Source organism: Labeo rohita, unplaced genomic scaffold (assembly GCF_022985175.1).
Source record: "Labeo rohita strain BAU-BD-2019 unplaced genomic scaffold, IGBB_LRoh.1.0 scaffold_54, whole genome shotgun sequence".
NCBI lineage: Eukaryota > Metazoa > Chordata > Actinopteri > Cypriniformes > Cyprinidae > Labeo > Labeo rohita.
In genome coordinates, this window is record NW_026129462.1 from 1,215,371 (window position 1) to 1,227,628 (window position 12,258).

The window sequence follows — 12,258 nt, forward strand, 5'->3', positions numbered from 1 at the left end:
CATGTTTACAGGGCTGGCGATTTAATGTGGGTGTGTCTTGAAACATCCGTTTGGCTGTTAAATCTGTGCACATCGAGTGTGTGAAGTTTAAATTTGCTGGAGTACTTTGTGTGTAGCACTGTGTATCGATTCCACTGTCATGTACATGTTCATTTTCCACCCCACTAATAAATGGATTGGTTGCTCTGACTGTTTGCTGTGATATGTGTGGCTCATAGCAACATGTGGGTCTGCTCATTGAAACGGATTGTAGACACGGGGTAGAGCTGCATTTAAATGGATTGTTATTATTATCAGTCTTTGACACTTGAGCATCCATTTCATTTAACCAGTCAACAAATTATATATGTGTTAGTTTTTCCTCATTCTCTGTCTTTTCCGACATTACAGGATTCCACAGGCTGCTCCTATTTAAATGAGAATGCTTTCTCACTCGGGTTCTCTCCCGAATATCCGCCATTTCTATTTTTTTATTTTTTGACAACGTCTGGTTCGGTTGAAACAGTTTCAAATATCCGTATATCTCACCACCTGCGACAAACGAATCCTGGATGCGAGCCCCCAGTGTTACTTTCTCCGCTCCAGTGATTCTCGGTGGCAGTGTAACAGCTCATCAATTCATGTTCGTCACATTACACACAATGCATCTCGCTCTGGACTACAACTCCTGTAAATAGCCATCTTAAAGAGGCAACTACTATTTCCTCTCTGCCGCAACATAGGCCTAGTCATCTGACTGGGCTTTTTTTTTTGTGCAACCTAACGCGTTTCACAGAAATGTTTATTTCAGAAATATTAATCTGCACTCAGCCTGTTTTATTTTGCTGTATGGATTTAAATCCGAGTGGGGAAGCTTCACTACACACTAGACAGCGCAAATAAGCACAGATCAATGTTCAGTCACAGAAGTCTTAACTTTTTAGACGTTATGCTCAGTTTTGGACAAATGATGGTCAGTGTAAATACTGTAATTCAGATCGGCTGAAGGTACCGTTTTTACTGTACTGTATATCATAGCCACGGGAACGTTTCATTTTGCCAGAATTTAAGTTATAAGTTTGCACAGCCGCTTAAGTAAAATGTTGATAAATAACTAGATAACGCTTAGGCTTGTGAAAAATTTTTGTTTTACGGTGTTCGGCCATCCACCGATTGAATTACTTAGCCACCGCCCCGCCGTCGTTTTACATTTTTATAGAAATAATATCAATGTAGTTCAGTTGGACAGCAGACAATCGTCCGCTTGATACAGCATGAGGCAGCAGAGGCAGAAGCGCAAGAGAACTTTTGTTAATAAAAATATTTATATAGCCTATATTATATTGTTTAATATAAGTGAGTTTGTCTTTGTTCTATTGTTTTAAAAATTGTACATTAAAGTTGTACATTTGTTGTTGTGCATTAAAGTAGTAATGAAACATACCTGTATGCTCGTTTTAAAGGGGAAATCCAAATACCTTAATTTATTAGGTTATAGGATATAGGCATGTATAGGCATGTATTTGTTTAATATAGGCAAGTGGTTTTTGTGCCATTTTATTGTTGTTGTGTTTTCTTTAAATTTATAATGATCCAAAAACTAAGTAGGCCTATTCGTTTGAAAGCAAAGGGGGGAAATCCATAGGTCTTTCATTTAGGCTATGTGTGTTACATGTCGTTTTGTTTGTTTTGTTAATAACGAATAATAAGTTTCGATCAAACAATGGGGGGAGATGTAAAGATTAAACATTATCAAAATAATGATCAAAATATCGCTAATACACACTGTTACAGGCTACATGTTGAGCAAATAACATGTAACCTAAACAACACCTAAACGCATGTAACCTAAACGTAACCTAAACGCACACATAGCCTAAATGTTATTGGCTTCTTCCATTACATTTGGTTGGAGAGTCAAGTCAAGAATGTTTTTTTTTTTTTTTTTACTGTAGATTACAGACTGTACTTAGTTGGTGATCCAGTGTAAAATACAGCATAAAATGGCAGTTTTTTGTTTAAACATTATTCATTTTTAACGCTAATATTTTTACATGAAAAGACAGATAATAGACAAATAAACTAGTGATTAGAATAAATAAATCTCATATGTATAATAAATATAAGTATAGATAGCAGTGTTGCACAGTGCGGGGAAAATGTAACTGTTCGTGAGGTAGATGTCCTGAGGGAAGAAGCTTTTTCTATGTCTGGCTGTTTTGGTGCTCCGTGCTCTGTAGCGCCGGCCAGATGGCAACAGTTCGAAGAGGAAGTGGGCTGGGTGTGAGGGGTCCAATCACCAGTCAGTATTTTTACACATTGTTTAATGAAGCTTTGGGGAGCGGTTTGCAAATAACATGAGCATGTGACACTAGATGCTGTGTGTAATTATGTTAATTTATTTTTTTCTCATAACAGTAACAAATATATATTAATGAACATGTTAATAATGAAGTAATTTGTTTTTAGTGCCTGTCCAAATTCCCACATATGCGTTGACCTCCTGTCTACTTTCAAGATGTATTTCTTATATTTGTCCCGAGTGTTCAAGTAGGTGTGAAGACCACAGTAGTTTGTAGAATTTTTTTTTATTTTTAACCATGTCAGAAGATTATATTATGACCCTATATGTAAACCTGAGAGGAGGGGATATATTGAGAAACAAATTTGTATTGGTCCATGTCAGTACTCCTTTTAGCTTACCTTCCTTTTGCTGGAGAAAATATCCAACTGAATGGCTCAACGTGAAATACCCTGACATTCACAACTATTTGTGTCCTTGAAGGAGTCCACTTCCAGAACAAAAATTGACAGATAATGTACTCACCCCTTGTCATCCAAGATGTTCATGTCTTTCTTTCTTTCTTCAGTCGTAAGTAAATTATGTTTTTTGAAGAAAACATTTCAGCATTTTTCTCCGTATAGTGGACTGATATGGTGGCCCGAGTTTGAACTTCCAAAATGCAGTTTAAATGCGGCTTCAAACGATCCCAAATGCGGTTGCAAACAATCCCATCTGAGGAAGAAGCGTCTTATCTAGTGAAACGATCGGTTATTTTCATTAACATAATACAATTTATATACTTTTTAATCTTAAATGCTTGTCTCGCTCTGTCTGAACTGTTCTTTCGGGTTCATTTTTGATATGTCTAGGAACTCAGAAGTCAAGTTTTAAATAGGAAAAATATCGAAACTCTTTGGTCATTTTTGAGCGAGATGCTAATGGTCTAATCGGATTCAATGATCTATGCTAAGCTATGCTAACAGTGCTACCGCCAGACCCGGAGATCTGTAAAACTCAACTGTTTAACTCTAGGGGGAGTTGGACAATGAGCCTAAAAAGTGGAGTGTTGCTTTAAGGGTGTTTGATCTTCTTTGCATGTTCAGTTTGCAAAGACTGGGTCGGTACTTCTGCAGCAATGTAGGATGATTTTGAAATGATTTTTGAAGCTGAGAGAGAAAATACGATTGGAGTTTTTCAACATACACTAACTGTCATGAGCCAGAATACACAGAGTTCAAGCAGAGAAAGCCAGGATGAGCATTTGACATGAAAAAGTATTTAAATTGTATTTTTTTTTATGAAAATAACCGATCGTTTCGCTAGATAAGACCCTTCTTTCTCGGCTGGGATCGTTTACAACCACATTTGGGATCGTTTGAAGCCGCATTTAAACTGCATTTTGGAAGTTTAAACTCGGGGCACCATATCAGTCCATTATATGAAGAAAAATCAATCCTGAAATGTTTTCCTCAAAAAAACATAATTTCTTTACGACTGAAGAAAGAAAGACATGAACATCTTGGATGACAAGAGGGTGAGTACATTATCTGTAAATTTTTGTTTTGGAAGTGGTGTTCTGAGTTTTTTAGCTTGTTTACTGTACAGCTTGTCACATAGCAGCTTTTAGACATTGTTCTGTTTTTTTGTCATAAGTCAGAAAAGACAAGGAGGCAGCTTCCCGCAATACAAAGTCAGTGGAGAGTGTTGGATTGTCCACTGCCATTAATTGGATTGTCCCATAAATTGCAGGTGTGTTGAGGCAAGTTGGAGCTAAACTCTGCACAACACCGGCCCTCCAGGACCGAGTTTTGGCACCCCTGCTATACATGATGCATGATGGGATACGCTTAGCCTTGAATACTGCTCTGAAGTGTTATTTGAGATTGAGAGTGTGGATTTAGTGTGTTAAGGGCACTGAGCTTTGTTGCTTTTAGGACCTGGGATGGTCTTGCACACTCACTCCCTGTTTTGTGCAAGCACTCTCATAACCACAAGTCACAGGGTTGCCAGCTCTCATGCATTTGGCATGAGACACGCTTTCAGGGTTTGTCTCACGCTCTCTCTCTGTCCATGTAAATCTCACACTAAAGTGGCAACACTGCTTGTAATATGATAAAAGTCTCATGTTTCAAATTTTGCAAGTTTTATTACAAAATTCATACAATAAATACCATTGAAAAATAGAGTTATGACCAGCTTCTTTGATGTCATTGGTGTTGCCGCCATGTTGTCATGTGGTTTATGGAGCTCTCAGTAGTTAATAAACCTGAGTTGACAATACATTCGAATGGATTTCAGCAGGATAGACGACCAGGTATTTGTAGCAACTTTTGGTAAACATTACAGCATATAATGCATTGATTTTTATGTTGATGATATTTACAGTACCGTTTTATTCTGGAGTGATGGGAGAGGCAACATTAATATTTTTTTGTGTTTAAGCCACAGGTACACCTTATTTATCATGTGACCTTACAACATTTTTTTTTTAGTTAAATAAATGTTCTGTATTGTAATTCAGGAATATTTATTTAACATTTTGAGGAGCTCTTTTGATACTAAACACTATTTGTGCAATAATTATGGTCCATTAATTTACTTATATTGCAAATAGTGTAGTATTTAAGGTTAAAATAGAGAAAGGGGGTTTTAATTACAATGAAAAGTGGCAAATTAGAAAAAAAATCACTCTCATTTGTAATACCATGGCTTTCCTACTAGGTACCTCTATAGCTCTTTAATAAATGTGACCCTGGACCACAAAACCGGTCTTAAGCAGCACGGGTATATTTGTAGCAGTAGACAAAAATACATTGTATGGGTCAAAATTATCAATTTTCTTTTATGCCAAAAATCATTAGGATATTATGTAAAGATCATGTTCCATGAAAATATTTAGTAAATTTCCTACTGTAAACGTATCAAAACTGCATTTTTGATCAGTAATATGCATTGCTAAAAACTTCATTTGGACAACTTTAAAGGCGATTTTCTCAATATTTAGATTTTTTTGCACCCTCAGATTTCAGATTTTCAAATAGTTGTATCTTGGCCTAATATTGTCTTATCCCAACAAACCATACATCGACAAAAAGCTTATTTATTCAGCTTTCAGATGATAAATCTCAGTTTTGAAAAATTGACACTTATGACTGGTTGTGGTCCAGGATCACAAATATACATGTATCTACTAGTCTGGTTTCTCAAAGAGTATTGCAGGTCATACCTGCTTACTTATTTTTAAGCTTTGCGTTCAAATTAAACACTAGGATTTTTTTTTTTTAATATGAAATTTAATAAGTTAATAACTTACATCCTTTTTAATGATACTTGTATAAGTACACACAAGTGAATATTAATGAATGCAAGCAAATACTGAATTGAATGCAAGAAAAGTTTAAAATTGTGCTCAAAAAGGCATTCAGCTGCATTTAAAAATATTTTTATCCTCTAATGTGTACAGTTTATACATATGAATTGACATTGAACTGAGATCGAAACCCTCTGTAGGAGCCAATATGTTCAATTAAGATGATGTTTTTTTCTCATTTTGACCACTGAGTGCCGCTGTGAGATTTATTGTTACTAAAGTATATAGGTAGCCTTCCTACTGTGTTAGGTAGGTGTTTGATACGGAAGGGCAAAAGGTTTTTGACCGCAACAGAGTGAAGCTGATGTGATTGAAACTTCCCTTGAATGTAAGCTTTATGGACTTTTGCACTTTGGTGTTTTGTGGAGCCAATAGACTGTCTACAATGATGCAATGGAACACCCCCTCCTACACCCCCCACCCCAAAAAAAATCTCACTCCAGGCTAAACTCAAAAGTTGGCAGTCCTTCAAGTGTGGGTATTTGGACAGGCCATAACCTCATTCCAATGTGAATTCTGAGTGTTCTAAATAAGCGTCCGAATGCACAAGTTATTTGCAGAAAACACACCCAAACTGTCTCCAGCCAAGGGCTTGATGAACACACGTATTTGTAAATGTTCGTACACTGATTTTATGCTTAAATTTGTGTGTGTTTATGCTTATGTGAGTGAGATCCTAATGTTCTTCTTTAAAATACATGTATTTTTACTTTTAACTGCAGGACCAAACGTTACATAATGTAGCTTTTTTTTTTTCATTTGATTCTGTTTGTAAATAATATTTCAGCATATAACTCTTTACTTTGATAATTAAAAAAAAAAAGTCTGTGACAAACCCTGTTTCTGTTTGTTCATCAGGTGTGTTTGCTGATTCAGATGCACTGAAGTCAGTGTCAGTGATGGCGGGAGATTCAGTCACTCTCCAGACTAACACTGAAATACAGACAGATGATGTGATTACATGGACATTTGGACATACAGAGAGTCGGATAGCTAAAGTTGATAAGTGGATTAAAAGATTGTTCATGTATGATGTTCTTGATGGGAGATTCAGAGACAGACTTAGGCTGGATCATCAGACTGGATCTCTGACCATCACAAACACCAGAACCACACACTCTAGACTTTATCAAGTGATCATCAATGGCACCACAGACATCATATACAGATTCAATATTACTGTCTCTGGTGAGTCACAATTACAGTGTCATTTGTGCTGCCGGTATTTATAACAATTACACACAAATAATGATCCGATTGGTCGTCACTGCTCTGATGGGCGTGGCCGCTGCCGCTGCCGCTGCTGTTGTTGTTCTGGTTTATGACATCAGATCCAGGAGAGCTAAACAGGATTCTTGATTACTGATTTTTAATATCTTTCTATATTCTTCTTCCTCAAATACTCAAATCTGAACTTTGTTAGTTTGAATCTTTAGTTTTTAGTCTAAATCTCAACATGTTTGATGTCCATCTCTCATATCCACAGTGGTGGACAGTAACGAAGTAGTTGTACTGTTAAGTACATTTTTCAAGTATCTGTACTTTACTGGAGTAGTTTTATTTTGAGTAACTTTCACTTTTACTTCACTACATTCCAAAGCATAGGATCGTACTTTTTACTTCACTACATTTCATAAAACATATCGTCACTCCTTATAATATATCACATGTGCTCCGAGATGCAGAAGCGGTGTCTGATTAATGATCAAACTGATTCTTTTCAATGAATCTCTTAAATTGATTCGCAAATCGCACCATACAATTTATTCACGAATTGGAAAGATCCGATTGCAGCTGTTCTCGAGTCGACAACTCATTGATTCAAATGATCCATTTAGAGCAAGTCTCCAGTCAACTGAATTTACAAGTAAGAACAGGAGATCTTGTGAGTGCGTGCGCGTGACTGATGCTGCGAAAAGTTACTAACTAATGTCGAATTTTAGGATTAATTATTGTAACTGAAAATCATATTTAGGTAAAAACTGTCTGTTGTTTGTGGATTAAATCTGCTTAAAAGGGTGATCTGTTTAAACCCACTGAAATATTTGAATTCAGACACATCAGTATCAGTGTCTCTATGTTTCAATAGTGTCTGGCCGCAGATATGCAATTGCATTTTCAGACGTGCACACTCAGACAACTGCACTTCCGGAAGTCAGTAGCCAGTTGGTGAAGACAAGAAAAAAAGAAACTAAATTACAATGTCACTCACAATTGCCACTTGCACTCTCTGCTACCTGCAACAACAATTGCAATCCACACAAATCATGCATGTTGCCAATGGAGACAAGACGCTGTGGTGGTTAAACAATTAAAACGAATAGCATAATGTACAGGGTCCTGCAAGTCATCTGTAGAAGATAAAGACGCGACCCGCAAATCCGTGGCTACAGAACAGCAGAATATGAATGCAATGCACAAAGTCTCTCGTTAAGAGTACCACAGAAACTGCTGAAACACGTGAATTATTGTGTAAGCTCATAATAACGTAACTTAAATATCAGAAAACATGGATCTAGGCTTCCACACTTGTTCAGAAGAAAAGACCAAGGTGAACTCACAAACTTACAGAATAGACTTCTCATGAACCTTCACTGTTTAACTAGTATTAGCAACACTGATAAATACAAAAGTTAAACATGTTGGGTTTTGATATATTTATAACTAATGTGGTTTGATCTGTTGGCTTGACAAACAGCACTGATGTTAGTGTGTTCACTGTAAAAAAAATCCGTAAAAATACAGTACAATATACCCTAATAATTACAGGAAATTTTCCGTTTTTGGTTTTTACAGGTGTTTTTCTGTATTTTTGAATTACGATTTGCATTGTGGGAACAAGAACGTTGGTGGCTTACATAGGCGCGAAAACAGTGAAGATCAGACGCGGAGAGTTTCTCGGTCAAAGTTTCATTTTAATGTCGGCTTTAGAACATGTTTTTCATATACTCTTCGTGGTAAACGAGTTAAATGTCACATAAATTGTTTACGTAAGGTTAACTTAGTTGCTGTCTGGCTTGTTTGACAAATGAACGTCGGAGCCGTCGCACTCAACATTTCTCTGCATATCGTCAGACATCTTCCTCGTGGAGTTTTCTGCCAAATGAGGTAAGTTTTGACCTTTTATTGTCTGTTTTACACACACACGGAAGATAAAATGCAAAACACAAACTAATTCGGTAACGTTACTAGCAAGCTGTCTGTGAAGCGACTGTAAACAGGCGTCCGACGCGCGGCAGCCGCGCCAGAATAATAATGCAGCTTCAGGTCAGCGTGACAGTAACGTCAGCTCCTCGAGTTATCTTTATCACTTTAATGGACAAATGCACACGACATTATGTCAAAATGACCGTTGTGTTTCTTTCGTTTTCTTTTTTAATGACAGGACGTGATTGCTGCTGTACTGTGAATCTCAAGCACACCTGCATTCTTATCATGGGTTTGTATTCTGTTTTATTAACAGTTTTATTTAACATTAGTGTTAAGTATCAGAAAGAAAATCGTTATTGAGTAATTTATTCTGTTGACTTTCACAACAATGTGAAGTTGTTTGCTGTCTGATGCGTCGGAAGCCACGTCACAACGTGCTAACCTTACCAAAATGATTGGATTGATTACTTTTGCATGTTATTATGCTGGTGTGTATAAGGTGTGTTCAAACTGCTTGTCATTATGTATATGGTAATTTTGTAATGTCTTTTGTGTTTAAGGTGATGGGCAGTTCAAGATTGCTGTCGTTCAAGAAGTTAATGACCACTGTTGAGGTTGTGAGCTACAAATACCCAGAAGAGGTGGCACTTACATTAGAATTCATACAGAAGTAAGCAACACATATGTTATGAAATGTGTATCTGTTTATTTAATTGAAAATAATGAAGTATATTGTAAGACACATGATCTGACAAGCTCATAAGACAGATGTAAATGGAGACTATTGGAAATGTAAGTTAAGCAATTTATAAATAAATATTTGAATTGACAAGTATTAGGGTTAGCAGTTATTTTAATGAACTTAAAATACTGTATGATTGATTTTCCATCTCCAACCTGCGTGTTACTCTGTAGTTCAGTTTCATTCATTTCATTTTTATCATTATCCATTTCTTTTAGAGTTTTCCTGTGAAGAAATCCTAAATGAGGGTTGAGATGAAGGCAACCAGGTGGGTTTGTATTCTATTTCATTTAACATTAGTGTTCAATATTGAAAAGAAAATAGAGTCTTTGAGTCATTTATTCTGTTGACTTTTACAACAATGTGAAGTTGTTTGCTGAACACGCCTTCAAAGGTGTTCAGAGATGCTTGTCATTATGTATATGGTCATTTTGTAATGTCTTTTTTGTTTAAGGTGATGGGCAGTTCAAGATTGCTGTCGTTTGAGAAGTTAATGAACAAATCATCTTTCCTGTTGCGGTTGTGAGCTACAAAATACCCAGAGGAGGCGGCACTTACTCTGGAGTTCATACAGAAGTAAGCAACACGTATGTTATAAAAAGTGTATGAAGCATTTGGTCGTGTTGCTGTTTATTTAGTTGAAAATAATGAAGTATATTTTAGGACATAGTTGATTTGACGAGCTCATATGACCGATGCAAATGGAGACTATTGAAAATGTAAGTTAAGCAATGTGTAAACAATTGGAAAGTGTTATGGATTGCAGTTGATTTAATTAACTTAAAATACTGTATGACTACTTTTCCACTCCAGCCTGCATATTACTCTGTAGTTCAGTTTAATTCATTTCTTTTTTTTGTCATATCCATTTCTTTCAGAATTTTCCTGTGAAGAAATCCTAAACGTGGTTTGAGATGAAGGCAACCAAGTGGCTGTGCATTCCTCCAAGACTCTTGCATGAACAATTTCAAAAATCCATGTAATATTTGAGTTTTTAAATTGAAAAAAAATGGCACTTGCATTAAACATGCAGTTAAATAATAATACATCCCCTATAATGAATTGCATCACTTCGATGATATTTCTGTTATAATGAACTTCAAAATTCTGTTGTCAAGCCACTGGAGTCACATACTTTATACCTTTCTGGACCTTGAAAATGGTAGTTGCATAGACAATCAATAGAGGGACAGAAAGTACCCAGATTTAACTAAAAATACTCTTAATTTGTGTTCTAAAAATGAATGAAAGTCTTTGGAAGGGTTTGGAATGGTATGAGTAATTGACTGAATTAACATTTTTTTGTGTGAACTATCCCTCTAAACAATATTGTTTTCTCTTATAAGAAAAAAAAAGTTTTTTGACCACAAATTTTGTGACCACTTTTTAGTACAACACCTGTATTGTACAGATGCTCATGTTTTCTTTTTTTTTTTCTTTTTTTTTTTAATTCTGTCCGTTACTGTTTAAAGCTAAACTGTCTTTTACAATACAGCCATTTTGCCTGAGTTGACACATTGTTAAATGAATTGAGTATTTGATATTGTTTAGTCATAACCCACTTAAGGCAAACAAAAGCCATTGAATGCACTTTTAAGAATGTTTACATGAAGTAAAAATAAACCATGTTCAAATTTGTATATTGTGCTGGATTTATTTGCTTTATGTATATATAAATATATAAATATACCATTAAAACAGAAAAAGTCCTGTTTTTTTTACCGGTGGCAGACTGTAAATTAACAGACTGTAAATTTACGGTACAAAGTCCAGGTAATGAGCTGCCAGTACTTTTTCCGTTTTTTTACGGAATTTTTTTTTTTACAGTGTTTATTGTTAGATGAATGCGGTCAAGGTATCTGTCAGTACTTCGTAGGTTTAAGTTTCTCTCCTGTTTTTATGAACCAAACTTTCCAACTTCCACTCCATACAAAACGTCATATAAAAATATGAGAGAACACTTTTATACACACAGTTATAGTTGGTGATCTGTCCGTGATTCATAAAACCATTAAGAAACTCTGAAATCAGTCTGAGATGAAAAACAGTTGAGACATTTGATTGATAAAAAACAAACAAATTGAAGACAGTTACAGGGGAGAGCAGAGCCAAACACTCTCAGGATCACATGATCAAATGGTTGCTGTAAGACACCTTTAACATGTCTAGTCACTGATCATGTTATGGTCAGTTTATTTCTCTTGAAAATGACACCACCCTACAGGAAGCTGTGGCCTACTCTAGCTCAAAAGAGCTGGATGTTCACACGCATTAACACTTATTTCACCTGACATGAGTTTCACATCACAGTCAAGCCTCTCATCAGCACATCATCTGTCATTTCATTACTGAACCCGTGTTGAGGAGTTTGTCTTTCATATTTGGCACTGAAACCGTTGAAGATGTTTCACAGATTTTGGTTCTGTTTGTGTCACTTTCATAATTATATTGAGTATTGTTTGTGTATATTGTTGTAGTCATGTTCTTATAAAATAATTTAAAGTGAATGGCTTTATAAGTTTTTCGAAATTTTTAACATTAAAAGAAATCCCCCCGGGAACCAAAATTGGTCAAATTGACAGCATTTTGTAAACAATCCGATATAGAAAATTAAAAATAAATCTGGAGTGTTATAATGATTTAATCGTTTTTAAGAATAGTTTGCCATTTTTTCAATTTCAGTGTTTACGCTTGATGATGTTCTATTCTATGTTATTCTACTCTATAATAAAC

At 35.7% G+C, this 12,258-nt stretch overlaps 1 protein-coding gene and 1 long non-coding RNA gene across 2 annotated transcripts in view; one reads left to right on the top strand and one right to left on the bottom strand.

The window, feature by feature from the left end:
• The window catches only part of LOC127161074 (cadherin-2-like), a 4,498-nt gene extending 4,038 nt beyond the window's left edge, over window positions 1–460 (bottom strand). The window contains exon 1 of the mRNA XM_051103711.1: window positions 434–460. Within this exon, the coding sequence (XP_050959668.1) occupies window positions 434–460 (27 nt within the window). The remainder of the gene's footprint in view (window positions 1–433) is intronic.
• Window positions 461–8,658: 8,198 nt separating this feature from the next.
• On the top strand, window positions 8,659–10,530 carry LOC127161090 (uncharacterized). The gene is made up of 6 exons (XR_007826933.1): window positions 8,659–8,741; window positions 9,019–9,072; window positions 9,344–9,453; window positions 9,744–9,793; window positions 9,980–10,101; window positions 10,404–10,530. It is a non-coding gene; the product is annotated as an uncharacterized LOC127161090 (long non-coding RNA).
• Window positions 10,531–12,258: the final 1,728 nt, after the last annotated feature.